Raw genomic sequence first — 24,210 nt, forward strand, 5'->3', positions numbered from 1 at the left:
AACGAGCCAAAACTGGTGCATCATCGCAAAACGAAATGCGACACAATAATCGTTTAATCTCGATTATTTTGTTTTGATAATCACCCGAAGCCAAAATCTTACTTGAAATTAAAACACAATTAATTGTCCAGCCCTAAAACATACTGAATGCAGACTTTCTCCACATGCACGTCTGTCAGTCCTCCAAACAGTACTCTTGGCTACATGCAGTACCTCTCCACTTTTCTTTACCTGTTTTACTTTCAGCTTGCCTTAGGGTGAAAGTGTACTACGCACCTCCAACAGATGCGATCATGTACTGTGAAGTCTAACACCCACCTACAAGTGGATGTAATTAAAAACAGCGGAGTCCAGCATCTAGCGGACTATTTTGACAGAAAACCGCTGGACCAATAAATCCACCCACCCCAACTTCCAGTACTCCAGCAATCTGCTATGCTCAAAGCGCTCTAATTCCACCTTTGCATTGTAAACCAGTCAGGGCACGTCCTGCTTTCTCTTCCTATGTGTTTAACGCATGAAAAGACGCTGAGATTGAAATAAGCCTGTGACTGAACTTTTACTTTCCAAAACCTGCTGACTCATTACAGGTAACACGTAATCATATTGTCAGGGTGCGCGGGTAGTGACGGGCAGGTAGGCGGGTAGGGATGAAGCAGGTAGCCGAAAGTCGGGACAAACGGGGATTTATTATGGGGAATTCGGCTACGGGCAGGACAGAACATCAGCTAACATGAGAACTAACATTTAACATCACTGACGGACCACAGGCAAGGCAAGACGTGGACTCAAATAGACAAGACTGGGCGAAAATCATAGGACACAGCTGGGCAAGATCGGGGAAGCAGAAGTGGATAATCAGGGGGCGCGGCACACACGAGGATCGGACGAGCCGGCCATGAAAACATATCACTGGCACATTAAAAAAAAAAAAAAAAAAAACATTTATTCAATAAATGCAGCATACAGCATGTTCAGGTCATAAAGCTGATTCCTCCTGGATTCATACTAGATCAGTCTGTTTGTGCTGTTGATTGCTGAAACACTCAGATATTATTAACTTTTTAAATAAGTGGATTTGCCAGGCTAACATCTTGAAATGTGTATATCTGACTGGCAAGCTACCTTCTACTCTAACTTATGATGGATGAGATAATTTGACTCAGTCTTAAAGTTCAAAGGCTATAGGGGATAAAAGTGATGTTGAAATCCGTGATTTTGAATTCAGTTTATTTTTTATGCACTTCTCTTCCTAACACCGAAGGCTGTATCATTGCTCTTAACAGAGATTTAAGTGACACATGCTAACGGCTGAATTGTGGCAAATTAGCGCCGACCACAGATAAGAATAACAGTGATTAATCATATGCTGCATTAGAAATCAACACAGGAATCAAAAGCAGATGATCAATTTATATGATAAAAATAGTGTTGGTCCAAGTCCAACAAACTGTGTGAGTGTGGAATATGTAATATATTTTTATATTACATTGTGGAGACCAGGGACGGATTATGGGTTGTGTGGGCCCCTGGGCAAAACGTTCACGAGGGCCCCCCCCCCCCACCACCACCACCACCACCACCACAATTCAAGAGCCCTTGGAAGCCAAACGCCCTCCCTATAGAGTCAGGGGCTCTTGTAGGCAGAGGATCAAAGAATGTAGGCCCTCTAAATTAGACAAACGAAAATACATTATTGATAAGCGTTGCAAATTGTTTTGGGCTAGGGGCCCCACAGGCCCCCTGCACCCCAAGGGCCCCTGGGCAGCGGCCCTGCTGGCCTGGTCCGTAATCCGTCCCTGGTGGAGACCAAATATTTCCCACAGTGTGATAAAAACCTGTTATTCTGACGTTGTAGAAACCATTTTTTCAGGTCCCCACAAGGATCTGTGAATGCAATCAAAAAAGTAAAAATGCCAAAAGTCTTGTATTTTGTTTGGTTTCTTATGGGTAAGGTTAGGGCTGGGTGGGGGTTAGGGTGTCATGTTGGGATGAGAGTTTTCCCTGTAGAAATGAATGGACGGTCCACAGAAAGATATCATTACAAACCTGTGCATGTGTGTGTATGTGTGTGTGTATATGCGTGCATGTGTGTGCATGCATGTGTGTGTATATGTGTGGAAAGTTTTTCACAAGATTATACAGTGAGTCTGTGGGAAGTTTTGCCCATTCATCCCGAAGAGCATTTGTGAGCTCAGGCCCTGATGTTGGACCATGTCGTTATGGAAGATGCTTTACGGACTGGGGCACAGTCATGCTGGAACAGAAAAGGATCTTCTCCAAACTGTTCCCACAGAGACGTAAGCGTACAATTATCCAATAAGAGTTCCCTTTACTGGAACTAAGGGGCCTAGCCCAACCCCTGAAAAACAAGCCCATACCATTATCCCTCCTCCACCAAACTTTACAGTTGGCACAATGCATCTATCTGACGGCATTGCGTTTGCTATTGTGAGGGTTGCACGCAGTTGCTCGGCTTTGGAAGCCGATTCCATGAAGCTCCCAGTGCACAGTTTTTGTTCTGGGGTTAATGCCAGAGGAAGTCTGGAACTCTGTAATTACTGAGTCAACAGAGCTTTGGTGACTTTGACGCACTATGTACGTCGGCACTCGGCGACCCCGCTCTGTGACTTTACATGGTCTGGCACTTCATGGCTGAGTTTCTGTTGCTCCTACATGCTTCCACTTTCGTTTTCCTGGGGAAGAGATGCCAAGCCGGCAGAGGCAGTGTGATGCCCTGGCCAAAGTTCTGCTGGGAAACCTTGACATTCATGTGGATGTTAATTTGACACATGCCACCTACCCTAAACATTTTTGCAGACCAAGTACACCCCTTCATGGCAACAGTATTCCACAATGGCAGTGGCCTCTTTCAGATGGATAATGCACCCTGCCACGCTTCAAAAATTGTTCCAGAATAGTTTGGGGAACATGAAAAAGAGTTCAAAGTGTTGACTTGGCTTCCAAATTCCCCAGATCTCAATCTGATCAAGCATCTGTGGGATCTGCTGGACAAACAAGTCTGATCCATGGAGACCCCACCCACAACTTGCAAGACTTAAAGGATCTGCTGCTAACATCCTGGTGCCAGATACCACAGGACACCTTCAGCAATCATCTGAAGTCCAGGCCTTGATGGGTCAGAGATGTTTTGGCAGCACGAGGGGGACCTACAGAATATTAGACAGGTGGTTTTAATGTTATGGCTGATTGGTGTAAGACCACCTATTGCACATAATATTTCCCTGTCACATTGGACTGGGGGGTCATTCTTCACCAAAAACCCAATGGAGAGGAGAATTTTCCCCTAATTCACATTTTTTGTCAGACCTGAATGAGGCATGTATAGCTTCTAAGGTGTCAAAATTTATGGAAGGAAAAAAAATTCCATGATACCATAAACGTGCTGTCATGCATCATACTGCTCAACTGGCTTGCAAGACTGCGGTCTATTCGTAGGTGATTCCTAATTTCTACCAGCCTTACACAGTTTCATACAACTGGCAGGAATCTCCCCTATAGCATGCAATTAATAACATTCTACATTTTTTTATTATGTGAGCGGCTATTGATTACATTTAGCCCCCCGCTGGAATTCAGTATATTGTCCATTAATCTCAGAGGGTAAATGGTGTAATCTTAAATTACCTGAAACTGCTTGACAGGCAACATAAATTCTAACAGACAGGCAGAAATTTTGTTGACCCTTCTTCAAATTATAGGCTTATGTGCCAGTTTGATTATGAAGTAATACTACCTCGACATTTAAGCTACTCCTTTTCAAACCTCCATTAAAAGAACACTTGTGTATTTATTTATTAGGCCTAACTGTAATTAGGCCTGTTGATTGGGAATTACTGGCTTGCGTTTAACGACAATTATTGTTTGCGGATATCGTTTTTTATATTGATCTTTTATTTACCTAAGTATCCTAAAACTGGGAGACATATGTACCGTACCGCATCCTACCCGCATTGCATGCACCGCATCATTTTATTTGAAATCCATATTCGCTTCGACTGCATGTCATATTAATGGCAATATATGGATGCAGTACCCGTCCCGGGTCTCGTATAAATGCCTAAGAGCTTATTGTCACGTCTCTGATGTCATTTTTTGCCGGAGCTAGCAGGGGGGTGTGTGCGCGCGGTGCACACCCCGGTCCTGTGCGTTCAATCCTGCAGCCTCGCGAGTTGCGCTGACCAGCCTCTCAGCCCGGAGTGCATCGTCAAAGTTTGCGACGCCTTCCTGTGCGTGTTTTTCCCCCCTCGAGTAAAAGACGATTATATAAATTGGTTATTTCTCCAAGTATTGCTTTCACAACTGAAAGGGAAGACGGAGAAGTGCAGCGGAGTGAGATACTAAATACTCAGGTATTTTGTGCATTTGCCTACATTTCCTTTAGTGCATGAGGTAGTTAAACTTAATTTTATGTGCCGCGCAATCTTTATTAATGACTATCACGATGGAGCAATTACATAACGGTGTAATTGCGCCGCTAACTTTTTCCCCCAGAAAATAGTAGGACTGATGCATTTCTGCCTATTTTGTACGCAGTTTTCCAAAGAAGTCAAGGAATAATGGACAGCAATTTGGTGGAAATATTTAAGGAAGACAAGTGCCTGTCCGTGATGTCGGAAGACTGTTTCATTAACTCCACATGGCTGCCTGTTTATTCTGACACGGACAATTTGACGACCCCAGGCACCTGGGAGACTGAGTCCATGCCGCCGATCATACCTCTTATCACGGCAGTTTACTCCGTGGTGTTCGTGGTCGGCTTGGTGGGTAACTGCCTTGTCATGTATGGCATCATCAGGTAAGCCGTACAGTTTAATACAGTATAATTTTATACTACAAAGCCGGATCGGGTCTAAAATCTCATATATTAACTGTAAATATCTTATCGCCGCGCATTTCGGATTTACTCTCGATCCAAACATCTGTGTAAAAGAATAAGAAGAATCAGTATATGTTTTGAAAGAGTTTGAAAATAATCTCATTTTCCAGTGTGTGAGGGCCACCCAGTGGTTGGTGTGTATAGGAAACCGCTACGTTATTTGCATGATCGAAGGCTGACCGCGGGTTAAGTTCTCACAACGTTCCTGGGCTCAGTTGTTTATACGCTGAACAGTATTAACCCTGCAATAAAGCCCCGTACCGGTTTATTGTTTTTTCCACTTTCTGCGTAATAGTGTTGAACTTGAAGACAAATGACCCCGCTAATATTTTTTTTTGTTCTAGGAACGTTTACCGAACGTCACTGTTGCAGTTTCTCGATTTCTTTAATACATTTCATGATACATACTTAACATTCTCTAGACTATAAAAGCATTTCTCCAAACAGCACATGCATATAGCACAACGCTATTGTTTAGCTGCAAAAGTCTGTAACTTAAACGAAACGATTAACTCTGTTCTCAAAAGCAAATAATTCCACCAATGAAATAGTCAGAGCCACTAAAATGAAAAGTACAATCACATCGTTTTAGCCATGAGTATAAAATGATTACATATATTGTCCACGTGTCAGTGTAAGTATGCTCCTGAGCGCCACAATGCTGAATGATAGTCAGTTCCCACTTTCTCATTGTCACTGACTGATGATTTTTCATTAGCAAACCGATACTTATATCAAAGACACCAGTTTCACAATTGCAAGGTTCTACATTACAGTTTGTAAAGTTCACTGTCAGGAAAAACGCACTCACATGCACATTTAATTTCTTCAGATCTCAAGACACAGTACAATAGCAAAGGAAAAAGTCACACAACACAAAACCATCAAAATGGCAATGTAAGAACAACACAGTTGTGTACTGAAACACAATAATGTCGTATCGGTGTAGTTTATTGAATATGTTTTTAAATCATTTTAACAGCTGTGGTGGCTGACACAATGATCACATACATATACATTTTGGTGTAAAATTATTACTTTGGGAAACTACACAATCTATTTTGACCAACAAGACTAAAACACCCGAAAATTGTGCCAAATAATGACTATTGTACAAAACCATTTGCATATATGTAGTAAAACATTTGGAAATTTGTGTGACGCACTCAGAAATGATTCTCTGTGCAGGAGTGACATTATTGTGTGGGGATTGCAATTGTTGATTCCAAAATATTATCATTTGAGAAATGCTCAAAAGCAATCGAGAAAAACGGTAAAAGCATGTTCAGGTAATAATGTTATCGTGCTGATGTTGACTGAGCCTTTCTTAAAATGTAAAAGGTAGACATTAAAGAGCCTTCTCTGCCAGCTTTGAGAAGACGTTCGCAAAATGCTGGCTAAAGTTCTGATACCATTTCCTGTTAACTGGGTAAGAGATTCCTGTAGATGATGATGCGTCTTTCTTTTCGTTTTAGAGGACCGTTTCTGAGAATACAGGGTGTGTTCATTCATTCTTCACCCTGTTGCTTCACAAGTCATTTCTGCTCTTGAGTGATGAACTGCAGGCCAGAACGTACGAGATGCAACAGGTGTCCAGGCATAGCACGATCACAAGAGCAATACACCAGGATCCTTCACAGAGGTGGACTGTTGATAACTTCCCCATCTATTGGGTCAGTGCTGGGCAGTGAAAGCATATTAACTTATCACTTATAGACAGACAATGACCAGTGCAAACTGGTTAGCTGGCCAGATACCAAGCAATGAGTATATTCTTTCAGATGCTTCTTTTTAGACACAAACAATTTCTTAGTTTTAAATGGGCATATTATTATGGTATTTATAATTTGGCAATCTGTAATTCTCTTATATGACTTCTGATACTGGGCGGCATGGTGGTGCAGTGGTTAGCACTGTTGCCTCACACCTCTGGGACCCAGGTTTGAGTCTCCGCCTGGGTCACATGTGTGTGGAGTTTGCATGTTCTCCCCATGTCATCGTGGGGTTTCCTCCGGGTACTCCGGTTTCTCCCCACAATCCAAAGACATGCTGAGGCTAAGTGGACTTGCTAAATTGCCCGTAGGAGTGAATGATGTATGAGTGTGCCCTGCGATGGGCTGGCCCCCCATCCTGGGTTGTTCCCAGCCTCGTGCCCATTGCTTCTGGGATAGGCTCCGGACCCCCCGCGACCCAGTAGGATAAGCGGTTTGGAAAATGGATTGATGGATGGATTTGAAAGCTTTGCTTACAGTCCATAGGTTGATAGATATGAATTTTCTGGGTAATTGCTGATGTCATTCATTGTATTTTCCTGCCTGTTGCAATCCATTTATATGCAGTAATCACATATATCGATTACTGTCTTGTTATAACTTCATATTTGCAGTCTCTCACTTCATCAACCTGTGCTGCTTGATTTAAGATGCTGCTTACTACCATATCTGTTGACTCTTCAATTGCTGTGGGTAGAATATAATGTCTAATATTTCTGCGTGTTGATGGAGTATGTTGTAAATCGACTTGTTTCACAAATGCAGGGTAAAACATGCTTCAAATGTACATGAGCATTAAGAAAAGTAAGTGTGTTTTCATGGGTTGAGCAATGAGGAGGGATTTCAGTGGCTGTAGTGTTTGCTGCATGAGTTACTAATCCTGCATCACATGACTTGCTGGTTTGCATAAAGCATGCATGCGATGTGATGCGAATAAAGCAGTATAATTAAAGCATTTTGGTTTTCCTTCCTTCTCCTGCAGCACTAACATGAGTCCCATATCTTGTGAAATGCATTAATATTTATGTAAATATCTTACCAAATACATTTTTCACATCTATTCCCCATCAAGTCCATTTCTGGTTAAATGTATGTGCATGAATTGTACCCGTTGCCAGTTGTCAATCCTTGAATGCAGATCCACAGCCATTCCATGGCCAGGTGGTGATGGAGTTGATCTTAGCTTTAGCATCTGATGAAACATTTACCACCACCCCCAGTGTGTGATGCGGTTGGTCTGAGCTTGGGGATTGAAGCTGTGCGATTAAGGCTTCTGACACACACGGGGGAAACCTCACTCAAGTGTGAAATGTTCTGAAGCTTTGCCTTGGAGCAGGATTGATCTTCTTGGCTATGGCAGATTTCATAGCAACATCTAAGGACGTCGTCCAATTGTCCTTTTATATCAGCTGGTATCTAAATTGCCCGTAGTGTGTGAATATGGGTGTGAGTGTGTTTCCTGAAAGGGGCCGGCAACTCAGATTCACGTCCTGTCTTTCCTGGGATAGATTTCAGACTCATTGCAGTCTTGTGGATTGAAGATGGGTGGGCGAGTGAATGGATGGGTCTTATATCCATGAGCATGTAAAGGGGGGGGGGGGGGGGGGCAGTGGTAGCCTATGGTTAAGGAAGGGCACTCGTAATTGAAAAGCTGCTGGTTTGAATCCCTGACCAGCAGGGTACAAACAATCGTTTTTGCCATCACAAAAACAATATGCTGAATTCATTGTTCATTCACAACAGTGCAACCTGAAGCCTCCTGTGGTCACAACAAGTTCCCTTGTTTTGAGGTCCCTCATCTTATTAGCACCAACTGAAGATAAAAATGCTGCCAGACTCAGTTCTGTGTAATGAAGGGCCTGGCTTTTTTATGGAAAATCCAGAAGGAGCAATGGAACTTTATCAGCTTAGCAGCACAAAATGACATTTCCCTTATCTCCTTATAGCAGTGTTTCCCAACCCGGTCCTCGAGGACCTACAGCCGGTCCACGTTTTTGTTCCCTCCGAGCTCCCTGAAAGAGATTCCACATTTCTGCTCCCTGCCAGGGGCTGGAACAGAGCAACAACATGGACTGTCCGTGGGTCCCTGAGGGCCGGATTAGGAAACACTGCCTTACAGGGACGACAAGCATTTCTCTGCTCTCCTGCTCTACCAATCCAGCCAGAATGATTTCATATCTGTATTATTGCAGCCTGAGCATAACACAGGAGATAGATAGAAGACAGAACCTGCTTTACGGGTTAAGTTACCCTGAGCAAACAGCACATTGGCAGATGTAATGCGTACCACGTGACCAATAAAGCCTAATGAACCCAGAGATGTCAATTCATTTCCCCACAATAATCAAAGAAAGATTTTGCCGTGAGCTTTTTTCCCTGGACACCGGCCTCATTACGGCCAGTCTGATTGCTGCATCGTGCGTCCAAATTACCCAGAAGCCAACACCCGGCGCTGACTGCGATGGCAGCCTAATAATGCATGTCTCCGGCACATTAATTGCCTTCCGTCTGTAAAGCACCCCGGTGGCAATAACTGCAGATTGAACCGGCACATTGTTCAAACGGATTCCTGTGCCGACGCAACCGAAACAACCGGCCAAAATCGTGAGGGTGTCAGTAGGCTGTTGGAGCGTGACACGTCCCGTTACTTAGCTCCTCTTCCGGGTAGCGTTCAGTGATAACCGGACGATTTATCTCCGGCTCGGTGTAGCCAGATGGCGGTGATGAATGTGCCTGTTAGGCATCTGGGCCGGACTTTATCCGGCAAGACGGGTGGCTTTTTTAGTGTCTTTCGTTTCCTTTAGGCATCCATCCTCCTTTCAGCTTCAGTCCGTGATGGAATTTTGAACTGGGATCTTAAAAAACTACTGCAACCCTGGACGTTGTGGACCTTCCGAGTGTTTTTGACACTCTAGCATGCAAATTGCTGCACTCCATTACTGAAAATGAAACACTATCTTACAGTGATGTCATCCGATCTGCATGCTTATCATCCGATGGATCCAGGGGAGTATACAGGGGTCTGGCAACAGGGGCCTTGGCTAAATCTAAAAGCTGATTGGCCCCCACAGTGCCCTTTTCCCTGTCACTCACTGATTCAGAACATATCATTGGCTAATGATAAGATTGGATCCTCTGTATGAATTATGGCTCCTCCAATGCCCCCCACCTGGATTGGTCTGTTAAGCTGTAAACAAATAAAAATGTACGTCAATACGTGTCCAAGATCATTAACTTGGAATCATTAAAAATATATAAACATCTTAGACCATAAAATACCGGCTGAACACAGCACAAGAGATTAAAATGTGAAAATGGCTGTTAATATGCTCGTAACTGCCAGCATGTTTTCTGTATTCATGCTTTATCGCCTTGTCTGACTTCCTTTAATGACAGATGTCTCTATCTAATGGGCTAAATTGCTATAAATCACAGACGCTCCTCTCAGATGCATGGAGTCGTTCGTGGTCATTTTCCTCCTGTTATCTGTGGCGTTGGGGTACAGTCAAAATAAATTAATCTGCAAACTGCCGATTCCTACTTGGAAAAAAACGTCCAAATCTTTTTTTTTCCCTTAAAGAAAAAAAAAAACAGAGAAAGTAGGAAAGCTTATTATTATAAACCCTGCCAGTCAGACTGTTCATTTTCCCAGTTCTTTCTTTGAACTAAATATAACCGGACCCAAATACAGGTCAAGAGAGTATGAACATCTCGGAATGCCTTCTCCGTTGGACTGTATGTTTCTGCTGAAATACGGGTGTCCGCGCCGTGCCTGATAAAAAGTCTCCAAGGGCAGGTGACCAAAGCAGACGGGCATCTCACCAACTGCCAGCCCGCTAGAGGTCCTGCTGTGATCTTGCACAGCACATCCAGATGGAGTTTTCGGCCACTTAACAGTCCCAAAACTGTTTACAGCCATTACCATTCATTACCAACTAAAGTAATGCTTTGCCGGAATGATCCACCATCAAAATACAGGTGTTAACAACAGGCAGGCCATTGACGGCCCGTCTAAAAGCATAATGAAGATGGTTTTTCTCCACACAAGGGCAAAACATCAGGCATCACCATGACTTCAATGCATTGGGGCTTTGCAAAACACAGAAAACGATGTTTACACTCAAACGCTGCAGAGGTCTGGGCATACGTGCCCCGCGTCGTTCATCATGCTTCTGGCTGGTGGCCAAAGAATCCATGTCACCACAGAATCCTTGATGGTCGCCGTGAAGTTTGCCAACATCTGATGCCAGGGCTTTGGAAGCAAAAGGCATGGCGTAGCAAAGTTGGGCACATTGAGAAACCAGCGAAGCTGTAGCCTCCGCCATACGCGTGTTTCAAAAATAAAATGAATAGCTAGCAACCAACTGAATAAGATCCTAGCTAACTAGTTCGTTAGCAGAACATGCTGTTTCAGCATCTCCCAAATAAGGAATGCATTTATTTAATATTTAGCATAGTGACACTTTGTGGCCAAAAGAGGGCACCCGAACCTCAGGGGCCCCATTCACGGTCGTGGTTTGAGAGATGGTGAATGCTGCTGACTTAGGTGGGCAGGACTTGATGGTTTGAGCGTTTCATAGGCTGTGACACGCTCATCTCTTAGCCCAGGATGTACGCTTTTTTTATCAAGTCAGCCTACTCTGTCGGCAGCCTTATTTACCCATTATGAAAGCTGAAGGCAAGATTTATTAAGCTTGACGCAATAGCCGCGGGTGAGAGTTTTAGCCTCAGGTGCTGGGCACTGCCTGGGTAACGCCTTTCTAGAGCGATTATCACTGATGGCTGTCTGGTAGCAGCTGTGAATCTGCCCCAGATGGAAAATGGCTTTTGGTTACCCCAGGTTAAAATGACTGTCTGGACCCAGTCGGATACGTGGTCCTCTAGGACAGGCCAACTTCAAATCCAATTTTATGCTCCATTTTCAAAGACAAATATATACAGTTATCCGCTCAGACCTGCCATATTTAACTCTTGCAGTCAATGGACATTTGTAAAGCATGTTACCTGATATCCGGCTGCTGTCTACCAAGAAAAACTGCCATTCACAAAGTTCCCAACTCCCGAATCTCAAGGTGTCTCTCACCCACCCGCTTCCTCTCCTTTCAGATATACGAAGATGAAGACGGCCACCAACATCTACATCTTCAACCTGGCGCTGGCTGACGCCCTGGTCACCACCACCATGCCCTTCCAGAGCACCTACTACCTGCTCAACTCGTGGCCCTTCGGTGAGGTGGTCTGCAAGGTGTTCATCTCCATCGACTACTACAACCTCTTCACGAGTACCTTCACACTCACCATGATGAGCGTGGATCGCTACATCGCCGTCTGTCACCCCGTCAAAGCCCTTGACTTTCGCACGCCCGTCAAGGCCAAGATGGTCAACGTATGCATCTGGATCCTATCTTCGGCGGCTGGGATTCCTGCTATGGTCCTTGGAAGCACTCAGACTAACAACGGTGAGTACCACAAAGGGACGATTCTCAGATTTTTTTAATTAAGGCAGGGGACATAAGATGGGGGCGGCATGGTGGTGCAGTGGTTAGCACTGTTGCCTCACACCTCTGGGACCCGGGTTCGAGTCTCCGCCTGGGTCACATGTGTGTGGAGTTTGCATGTTCTCCCCATGTCGTCGTGGGGTTTCCTCCGGGAACTCCGGTTTCCCCCCACAGTCTAAAGACATGCTGAGGCTAATTGGAGTTGCTAAATTGCCCGTAGGTGTGCATGTGTGGGTGAATGGTGTGTGTGTGCCCTGCGATGGGCTGGCCCCCCATCCTTGTCCGAGCCCAAGCACAAATGAAGAACCTAATTATAAACATAACTTTAGAGGCATTAAGTGAAGCCGTGAAGCTTTATCAAGGGTATTGCAAGGAATTCCTGGGTCTTTCACAACCGTTTGGTCCAAGCCAAGTCAGTATACTATCTTCATTGTCAAGACTTGCTAGTTGCTTTGTTAATCATTTATTGATATGAATAACGGCCCGCTCACCATCACAGGAACCACGGAGTGTGCCCTTCAATTCCCTGAGCCATACGTCTACTGGGACACGCTGATGAAGATCTGCGTGTTCATCTTCGCCTTCATCGTGCCAGTGCTCATCATCACAGTGTGCTACTCATTAATGATTCTGAGGTTGAAGAGCGTTCGGCTGCTATCTGGTTCCCGGGAGAAGGATCGCAACCTGCGACGGATCACCAAGCTGGTCCTGGTGGTGGTGGCCGTCTTCGTGGTCTGTTGGACACCCATCCACATCTTCATCCTGGTCAAGGTGCTTGCCACCGTGCCCTCCACCACTGCTGTCAATGCTGCCTACTTCTTCTGCGTGGCCCTAGGCTACATTAATAGCTGCCTCAACCCCATCCTCTACGCCTTCCTGGATGAAAACTTCAAACGTTGCTTCAAGGACTTCTGTCTGCCCTCTAAACTGAAGGCAGACCGGACCAGCAACACCCGGGCCAGGAGCACTCTCCGAGAACCCTCTCAGCCTCGGGAGAACCTGGACAGAACCGGCAAGCCCGTATGACTAGCCGTGGAACTTTCCTCCTTTACACCACATGGAAGAGAAGATTCAAATGACCTTGGCTTAACCCAGATCACATCGGCTGTCTGAACCCATGACACAACATCTTCTGCTGCAGAATCTACTGATATTCATCTGCTTTGAGGAAGACTGCCGCAAACCCAACACATTCATGCACCCCATTTCTCAAAGAAACTACAGAAATAACCATTCGCCGGTAAAAAATCTAATCATGTTGGACAGATTTGTTTAGTTAATGATGGCGGACTATACAACATGAAACATCCATCAGCAAATGATCGCGTATCCAAGTCCCATATGTAGGAAAAATATTTAATGATGTGTCTGTCGGAGAAAAGTTCCTGCAGGATTTGATCAAGGATGGAATATGTGTCGCGTTCATGTTCATAGTTTCAGTATTCATTTAGAACTATAGAATGTTCCAGAAAGGACACTGATTTGTATTCCACCTTTGATGTACATGCAAGTGGAGGATTTAAGTAATGTGAGAATATTGTACATATAACGTATTTGTATAGTGCGTTGTTAATAGCTATTTATAGAGGCAGGAAGAGGTCCTCCAGATCCATGAAATTCTTAGCGCTCACATTCTCGGATCTACCTCGGTACCTCTTGGCATCTCTCTGTGCTGTAGTCAGGTGGCCTCGGGTGTGAATGTCTTGAAGTTATCGAAAATAATCTCTCTTCACATAAGTGTGCTTTTTCCGTTAGCTGTTATGCCTGAGAAGCTCCATGGAATCAGCTACATGGAATGAGAATCAGCCAAAGCTATTGGCTCTGCAGGCTGTGCAGCTTTCTTTGGTGCGTGAAACATTTAAATAATGCTCTCGTACTTATTTTAAATAGTCATATAGGGGTTTCCCATCATCGCCGAATGTTTTGCACACTGAGTTTTTCCATATCTTTTCTCTGGATGCCTGTATTATATTTGGTACAGGTAAGTCGGCCCTCAGTAGAGCAGAGCTCGTATCCATGCTCATTTTATTTATGTAACAAATCCCTTTGTCCAAAGTGATATGCATGTAAGGAAAGCTTTAACACAGGAGAGCAGGGCCAGTCAGCATCTGTGGAACTGTTGGAATTAGGGTCTTGTTCAAGGCGATTATTCTGCCCACTACAGAATTTGAACCCACGATCTCCAGGATAGAGGCACAGGTGCCAAACCCACAGCCACACACCACCTCTCCATCACAAGCCACCAACCAACACTGATATTCCCTGAAGTTGCTATTCCTTGTAGATCCCAAAGGGAACTACAGATCAAAGCCTAACGATCCCACATACACCAAGTACACAAGTGCGGGATTTTAGTGTTTAATGACATTCAGGAAGATCTTTCATATTATCTCGTTAAGAGCTTTTTACTTTTTAACTTTCCTTCTTGCATCCCAAGTTGCTTGGCCAAGGCCGTAAGCATTTTAATCATTTTTAAGAGGTATCCCAGAAGGCCCCCTACCAGGATTTCAACCTTTTGCCCAATAGCTGCAGCATTTACACAAGTTGCTCCTGGTTTAGAAGCAATTCTAGTATCTTTGTATATTAATAATGCTAAGAGCTGATTCTTGAAGACATCACAGGCCTGTTTTCTTTTTATTTGTATTTTCGACATGCCTTACACATGTAGATAATCCATTTCTGAGAGGCTCTTTTGAGAATTGCCATTTCACTCAATGTTATGAGTATTAATATTGTGTAAAAAAAAACTATTTTAGTTGGCGTTAAAAAAGAAATCAGCGTGACGTGTGTCAGAGGTCAAGAAGAGTAGTTGGGAACATATATTCAAGGACAATGATCTGATGGTAGGAAAACACTTAGTGTTTATAGCCTAGTTTTACTGACAGCCACTTGGTTTTAAACTTTTCCTGACACGTCAAGGGGAGAATAGCAATTTTCATTGTGCCATTTTTTTAATGTACAGTCTTTTATGGAAAGAATAGTATTGTTTTATTTATCACAAGTGACCTTGAACATCCAGGATCCATGTGTCAGAGTTTGCCAGTTGGACTCTCTGTGCCACGGAACGTTTGCACTGTAAGTCACACACTCTGAAATTCCCAGAGCTGAATGATGCACTTGGAGCCTAGCCTTGAATTTGACAGCCCGTGGGATTATATCCATAATCCATTGCTGCTGTGGGTATAAAAGGATATTCCAGCTCAGAATGGCGTCCTTTATTCAAGTTGAACTTGAACTTCCTGTTAGAAGATGGTGGGATCAGGAATCCTGGAGTTGAATGTTCATTTGAAATTTGACAGAGGGCTTTACACTTTGACCTTTGCAGGTCAAGTTGTAATTATTATAATATAGTTAATATTTACATCTGTGATATGTGTTTCACTTTTGGATGCATTGATGTATATAGTAACATCTCACTTACACAAGCTTACCCACAAACACATTTCAAAACTGAAATTAAGGTTGCTAGATTAATTGCATGTTGACCAGCTTTAAGGTAGATATTATAAACTGCACATGGCCAAACTAACACATTCACATTGGCAGGTCATTGTATTTAACCAAAAATATAAAACATATACTTATCAAGTTACTTATTAGGAAAGGATCATTACATTCACTGACCTTGACATGAAATTACTGTTAAGCTTGTGTGTGTGTGCGTGCGTGTATGTGTGTGTGTGTGCGTGTATGTTTACCCGACTTATATGTGCGTCTGTGTGTGTTTTATTCCTGATCATTCACCTTGTGTTTTTCCCACTGTGTACATAAAAGGGGATTTTAATATGAATTTGTATAGGTTATATAATAATGTATTATGGTTATACTGCAGTATTGGAACAATATATGCTTGTTTTTGTAACAAATTTGAAGAGATGGTTCAGCAACATGACCTTAGAACAATATTCCATTCCCTGTTATTGCATAAGTGCGAATGTTGTATAAAGCTTTATTTTGCTGTTAAATGGACAAATGCCATGCTAAGAAAATGTCTCCCTGCTTTGTTATTGAAGCACCCGGAAGATTTCCGCCTTAGACAACCTGTTTCCATTATGTTGAAATTGTATAGCCTCGAACTGTTTGATTAAATGAAATACTGAATAAAGAATAAAGACAAGATGACTGTCGATTTTAGCGCATTACTTGAGAAAACCTCCCGCCTCATCTCCAACCTTGAACTCGATGCAAAGTGTGATCAATTTTCACCAGAAAGTTGGGCTTCTCATTAGAAAAACAAGCCTTTCACTCCTTTTTCACTCATCATCACATGGTTAGTACTTTTTGGGTCCTTTTATGCTGCTACATGACTCACTGGAACATTTACATGCTCTCCAGAGTACAAAGGCAGTATCCTTGGGTGAGGTTCCACTTTGTGGACTCCTTTATAAGCTACTCTGCAGATGTTCCACGTAGAACCTGGCAGGGATGTTCTCGTGAACTGAAAGTGAAGTACATGTAGAACCAGGGGCATGGAGGAAACCGATCATCCGCCCAGACAAACAGATCTTCTGAAAGGATTCCTACCTCCCCAGGTTAACAACTTTTACCAACCTTCCAAAGACCTGTGATACGACTGAAACACTAGTGCCCACTCAACTCCCCTCATCAGGATCTTGGTCACACCATTGCTTAGAACACCATTGCTTAGGAACACACCGCCCCCCCCCCCCACCAGCACCATGGCATAAAAATGCCAGTTGCATCCCATATGGGAAGTGTATCTTTACTGCATGTTCCTCCTGGGCTGAGGGACCACATGGGAATTGTTGCCATGGCTTTTGGTGTCGAGTTTGTTGTTTTCAAGAAAGATGAGAAGGTTGCCATGACAATGGGGACACTTTCTGCACCCCCAACCCCCGTTATCCAGGCGCTCATTAAGACCTAGAAACCCGTGACAGTGAAGTGGGTTTGTGGGTCACGTCTCAATCTGGCTCATACAGGGCGACTGGCTCAACTCAATCGCATGGCAGAGAGAAGCAGGAGAAACCTGAGCAAAGACCTTCAAGTGTGATAAGACCGCCGTATTGCACGTGTTGGTTCAGGTAGGTGGTGCTTTATTGAATGATTATTTTCCTCTGGCAAACCGTTGTTGTGTTTTATAACAGAACAACAGAAGCCGACGCAGGAGGGAAAGAGGAAGTCTGATATTCCTTATTCTAAATAATGTCATAAATAATGACTTTCAGCCTGAACTATGAATCACAATCTTGTACTAGAAAACAAAAGTATAAACCACAGCCATTGTGTTCACATGGGGGAGGCTAATTTGGGGGTGCTAGTTCAATATTCATTCTTGGCAGCTCCTTCGTGCAGTATCAGAGACGAGGCTATTAAACATGACCTTTAATCCAATCGTCACAAAACACTGGCATAATTAAATTATTATAGTCCAGTTACGGTAATTGAGTCTCAAGAGCCATTGTTGATACATAATTCTGGTTTTCCACAAATGAGACGTTTCACTCTCGTCATGTATCACTTACTACTTTCCAATTATTTTATAGTGTGACCAATGACTGTGTGTATTGTGATGGTGGGGGGGTGTGATTATATATAAATATATATAAAAAAAAAAACATAATAGACAATTACTATTTATGTTAATATTGGTGACTAGTTTTTTTATGTCACTGTTCTGGATCCTATCTGTGGTGTCTACTACCTAGGCTCCAGACTCATCTCGATTCTTTACTGAATAAGCAGTTATGGATGGATGGATGGATGGATGGATGGATGGATGGATGGATGGATGGATGGATCGATGGATCGATGGATGCAGGGATCAATGGATCGAGGGATGGATGGATGGATGGGTGTTCTGAGTTATGTCTCAGAAACGTGGTCTGTTCAGCCACTTCTTCACACTTTACTACGGGCTACACATTCAGTGCTGGGTCTTTAAATGCTGCTGTAGCCATGGTAACCATTAAAACTCTCGCAGAAGGGCATATACGTCTAAGGCCGGCAATTGTGTAGAACATTAATGATGAGGCTGGGTAAATGAGCACTTTTGGACATGCCTGCTCTCACACCTATAGTAGCTTCAATATCGAGAGCTTCATCAGTTCCAGGTGAAACTCATACAGTGTATTTAATGTCAGGCATCTCACCTATAACTGGTCTATAACTGATTTTATGGGGATTGTTCTGGGTGAGCTGAACCAGGAAATTGCAGGAAAAGAAACAAATGAGAACTCATGTGGCAGCCAAGGATAGTGTCCTTCTGTTCATAGGCAGAGGTGCACTGGGAAAAAAATACTGTCTGAGACTGTACTCTCAGACCTGAGGCGGTTTGTACCACAACTCAAACCACAGATGCATGGGGCTCCCAAGCCTCAAATTCCTCTGTCTGGTGGCAGGAAGTTTGCTCAGAGCTCAGAGAGTAGCTGTGGCTAGACTTTTGACTGGTACTCTAACACTGTATGTATTTACAAACAGGCTTTACCTGTGAGACTGACCAGAAAACACAGCTAGATGGCCAATGGATGGATGTAGGTGTTTGCCTTCTAAATACTTACAATCAATTAAATATTAATTTATATTTTATTCATTCTGCAGACACTTTTACCCAGAGCGACACAGAGTTGTCAAGAAAGCAGCGTCAGATGTTCTCTGAGTTGGGGGGCTAAGGGTCTTGTGCTAGGGTGCAGCAGTGACATTACTCTACTGACCTCGGGATTCAAACTCACAGCCTTTTGATGACAGCTACAGGGTGCCAACACTGAGCCACACGCAATCCCCAAAATACACGGAGTGCAGTCAGCTATCTATGCAGTGCACCAGAACAGGTTTTTAGGGTTATGAAACTTGCTCAAGCACCCAACAGTGATAGCATTACTTTGTGGGATTAAAGCGGCAATCTTACATCTCAGATTCTGCAGAACCTGCGGAGGGTGCTAAAAGAATGAGGCTCACAAAGTCCAGAGTGCTACCCAGAACACCACATGCCACAGTGTGTTACAGGCAAAGCAGTTATGGAAGATGTAAATGAAGCTTAAATGATACATTACCCTCAATTTTTGTAGCGCTGGTCTGAGGAAACACGACAATTAGGACAAAGCCATTAGTGTGTGAAGTGTGAGTTTTCATGTTTAAAATCAGCAAAAGGTTTCCTGGGCGCCTTGGCCCACACACAGAGACAGGAGCTGCCAGGGATCTGCCATCAGCCTGCGGTGAGGCGTAGGTCTGTCCCCCGCAGGCCCCGCAGGCCTCCTCGTCACTGAGCCGGACATTTCCTTAGTTCTCTTCCGCATGGAGTTACTCACAAAGTGCATCATTATTTCTACACCGATATTATTCCTATTTTATAGTGCTATGATAAAATATGGATGAATGTTTGATTTATTCTCCACTGCTATTTGTTATTATAGGTGGATTACACTCCACGTAATTTATAAAAGCTACATATAGGACAACTGGACAAATTATGCTGTGTTGTCAAGCTACTTACAGTAAATAATGTGGTGGACTAAGCTAATATTCTACAAAATATAGCAGAGCTACATGAATGCTCTACCTACTGCTGCAAGTTACAGTACAAGCAGCATAGCTTAACTATATTGTTGTTACATTTTTCGTATATAGTGCTTTACAGAACCATCGGGGGGGCCACTGGATGCACCACCACTGTGTAGCCCCCACCTGGATGATGCGACGGCAGCCATTCTGTGCCAGTACGCTCGCCACACAGTTTGCAAAGGCGGTGAAGGGGCAGGAGAGAATTCACCATACAGGGGATGATTAGGAGGCCAGATTTGATAGGGCCACAGTGGGCGATTTTAGCCTGGGCCATAAGGTACCAGCCCTGGTCTTTAAAGAGATTCCCAGGGGTCTTTTATGACCTCAGAGAGTCAGGACCTCAGCTTTACATCTCCTCTGAAGGACAGCACTATTTCTACAGCACAGGGTCCCCATCACTGGACTGGGGCACTGGGATCCACACAGACCACAGGATGTGCTAACCTGCTGGCCACACCAGCACCTCTTCCAGCAGCAACTCAGCTTTCTTAGTTGATCTCCCATCAAAGTACTGACCAACCTCAGATTACCTAGTCTGAACCGCAGGTGGTATGGCTGCCAGCATTGAAGCTACTTTGAAATGCATTCTTCTGGACTAATTAAAATATAGTATTCACCTCCCAAACTTTTCAAATAATTATTTATTACAACGGTAATCTGTGCAGCATTTGTCATCATCTTCAATTGTCTTGACTGGAATGGAAAACAGAAAGAACGCTGCAATAGGACTATCAGCTTCAAACAGTACAAACATATATGAATGAGTTTGTATAACAATAGGCACAAACAGCACCTCCAAAAGAGGCTCCCCATTGGTTATAGTCTAAATGCAGAGGTAACTTTATTGTAAATGAAGCATAGCATTTTAATCACCCAAACTATAGATCTGTATTCGGTATCAGTGACTGACATATATGTAATACTTATCTGTGGTAGGAATTAAACTATTTTTTAAAGAACATAAAACTTAATAATGACAGTCACCCCATCCAAGCTGTTCCCTGTGCTTCCTGAAATGAAAAGGCTCTACGTCGCAACCCCCCACCCCCACACTGCCCAAAACAATACCCTCACCTTCATCCCTTTCCTATGAAGCTGGTACCCCCAATGTAGCCCTCATCCAAGCACGATAGCTGTGATTCTTGCTTTCGACAGTCTTTGCACAGGTAAAGTGCTGGAATGGCTTTGAATGTCAATCGGGGGTCTTTGCAAGATAAAAAAAAATCCTTGATTGCTTGGCTTTGATGTGCAGGTTCAGAAAAAAAATCACATTTTAAATTATAATAGTGCATCCAGATTTTTAGCTTCATCCATTCACCTTCTAGCCACTTATCCAGCACACAGTCATACTGGGGGACTGGGAACCGTCCCAGGCTGCATAACATACATCTCTCTAAATGCAATGCAAAAGATCAGTTCCCTTTTCTACTGGGCTGCTGTTCGGGCCGCTCTCTAAGGAAATGAGCCAAAGCCGCAGAGCATGATTGGTGGAAGTGATGGCCGTCCATCACAGGGCGCACACATGATTAAGAGATGCCATTCATCTGACTAATGTCTGCAGGAGGGAGGAAGCCAGAGCTCCACTCACAGAGAACAAGAATAGGATTCATTCCACCAACCTACAGAAACGCGCCATCCATCCATCCATCCATCCATCTCCCAACCCCTTACCCAGGTCAGGGTCACGGAGACCGGCAGCGTATCCCAGGAACCACAGGGTACAAGGCTGGGTATCTGTAGGATGGGGTGCCAGCCTATCACAGGGGCACATCCGTATAACGAGGTAATAGGGGAAATTAAGAGATGCCAGTTAACCCAGCCGTGGCACATGCCATCTCCACATCCTCTGAGAGGAGGCAGGACTGGAACCCCCACCTCTGAAAATGTGAGGCGAAAGTACTATCCAAAAACCCGCACTGCAGATTCTTCATTATTGCAGGTTTACACTAGCACAACACACACATTCAGACAATAATAGGCAGTAATAATGAATAATAAACAACAATAAACAGGAACAGTGGAAATAATGTCGGGGAAAGTGTTGTACAGAATTCTGTAATAACAAATTACTATTGAACAGTGGGATGTACAGTGAGTATTACACAGTGAATTATTGAATGTTCTGTCAATGTGCCTAAGTGGTTAAAGTCCATTCAGACAGTTGGTTGCCCTACCTCCCCAACCCCCACCACAACTTAGGGTGACTCATTGTACCATCTCAAAATGGTTCTAATAAGGTTTCTCCCACCCTGCCAGGGCTGTGCTCCGAGCTTTGAAGAGCTTGACTCCTCATACAGGCGATGGTCCAGCAGGACCCAGGGCTTGAGCACCAGTGCCGCAGTGTGGGTGAATGCAGAAAGCGAGATTAGAGGAAAATAAAAATGAAAAAGAGACAAGACTGTATTCGAAGATTCATAGGAAGTCAGGCAGCATCCTGACTGATCACTGCGGCAAACGACAGGATAAACAGGAGTACACTGTGGACAGAATTTTATGTTAATATGGAACAGACAATACTGAAAGTCAGGTCTGTCCGCGAAGAATCGAAGGAAATGAACGTTCCTTTAGGTAGCAAATCAAAATAAAATTGCTCAGGCTTTCTTTGTTAAAACAACAGACAACAACTGCTTCACAACATTAAAACAGAGCACTACCATCCAACCAGCAGCATTCAGAGATGCCATTATATTACAATAAACTGAAAAGAAAATCAAAATAGAGTATAGTCCTTAGAAAAATTATATATATATATATATATATATATATATATATATATATATATATATATATATATATATATATATATATATATATATATATATATTGTTACCACAAAACTCTTTTCCTATAAATGATATTTTGTTGCAAGGCTGCCCTTTGCGCATATTTCACAGGAGAGACGGAAGATGAAATGAAATGCTTTGCATGAAACTGTTGTTATTAGCTAATGCATTCATTCCAGAAAAAGCTCTCTCCTTTTGATTTATTCCGCCATCTGCATTTATAAAAGGTTGCGTGTAATGAAAAATGACACTTTCCCTGCAGAAAACAAACCGAAAAAATCTGCTGTTGATTTGATTCAACTTTAATCTGAGGATAGGTGGGTCACACTGTTGACTCACAACTCCAGGGCTGGGAGTTTAAATCCCACCTATAAAATACCAGAAGGGATATTCCAATAGAATCCTAATAGATCCTAAGTTATAGTAAGTGATCAATTTATAGGAAATATATTATCTTCAAAAGAACTTTCTGGAAGCACTGCAGGGGAACACCCAGCTCATTGCAGGGCACACATACACAGGCACACACCATGGGGAATTTAGGGACGCTAATCCATGTAACTGTGTGTCTTTGGATCGCAGGAGAAAACTGGAGGACCCAGAGTAAATTATGATGTTTAGTAGATGTTATCAAATCATCCTGGGTGTTTGTATGTTGTGGGGATGTGTGTATGGTGTATCTGTATAGATGGTGTGTCTGTGTAGATGGTGGGGGCCTGGGTCCGGGGCTTGCTGCTCCGTCCTGGCCGCGGTTGGCCTCCTGGGCCCAGGGGGGGCTCAGGCCTATCCGGCATGGGTGGGGCTCTCTACCGGGGGCTGGTCGCACCTGGCCGCCTGGGGTCCCAGGGGATCGTACGGGAGCGGCCACATCCTCGCGGGGTCGACTACCTGTTGTCTCAGGTTCTCTGGGGCTCATGCCCTATTGGCTGCGGGGGCTGCGTCTGGAACCTCCCTCCTCCCCCGGCTGGGGCGGGGGCGCGGCTATCATTGGGACGTGGGGCCCCGGCTCTTCCGTGCTCTTTGGGGGCTGCGGACATCCTGAGCCTCCCGAGCCTGTCTCCACCGACCTCTGGCTCTTGTGTGGTTGCGGCCTTCCACCATTGCTATTTAGTACATTCCATGTTGACAACGCACGCACACAACACACACACGCAACACAAGCACACAGTACACTAGCCCGCACATCTCGCTTATACAATTGAGCACACGTACATATACTTGCACGCACCCATCCAAGCACACACTAAGATTTTATATGCTTGTATAGTTGTGTTACTTTCTTCACTCTTTAATTTTGTTTGTTCCTGAATTTATCCATTTCTGAATAAATTCACATCTCTGAATTTATCCACTCGACATGTTTCTCACTTACTCATTTTTATTTTTTCTTCCTATTTTTTTTTTTTTCTCCTTTTCTTTCTTTTTCCTTCTTTTTTTCCCCTCCTAATCTGTCCCTCCTCTATGGCCAGCTCACCCACTGCAATGTTTTTACATGTGTGAAAAATGAAATAAATAAATTAAAATAAAATAAAAAGAAATCGATCAACATAAGGGGCCCATACAGAGTTTATAGAGCCCCTCATGGTAAAGCAAACATGTTTGGCACAGCAGAGCATTCAGACCATGATTTTGATTGCTAAAGCTGCTGGACAGGACAAAGGGGAAAAAAATAAACTCATCCAGGGTGCAACCCCAGCCTTGTTCCCTATAGTGCCTGGGATAATCTTCATGCCTTCCAT

At 43.7% G+C, this 24,210-nt stretch overlaps 1 protein-coding gene across 1 annotated transcript; it reads left to right on the forward strand.

The window, feature by feature from the left end:
- Positions 1-4,133: 4,133 nt before the first annotated feature.
- LOC125724062 (delta-type opioid receptor-like) lies at positions 4,134-16,292 on the forward strand. Its single transcript, XM_049001009.1, has 4 exons — positions 4,134-4,373; positions 4,558-4,819; positions 11,779-12,131; positions 12,670-16,292. The coding sequence occupies exons 2-4, from the start codon at positions 4,581-4,583 to the stop codon at positions 13,194-13,196; spliced, it is 1,119 nt and encodes a 372-aa protein (XP_048856966.1). The 5' UTR covers positions 4,134-4,373; positions 4,558-4,580; the 3' UTR covers positions 13,197-16,292.
- Positions 16,293-24,210: the final 7,918 nt, after the last annotated feature.

The sequence above is a fragment of the Brienomyrus brachyistius genome, unplaced genomic scaffold (assembly GCF_023856365.1).
Source record: "Brienomyrus brachyistius isolate T26 unplaced genomic scaffold, BBRACH_0.4 scaffold54, whole genome shotgun sequence".
NCBI lineage: Eukaryota > Metazoa > Chordata > Actinopteri > Osteoglossiformes > Mormyridae > Brienomyrus > Brienomyrus brachyistius.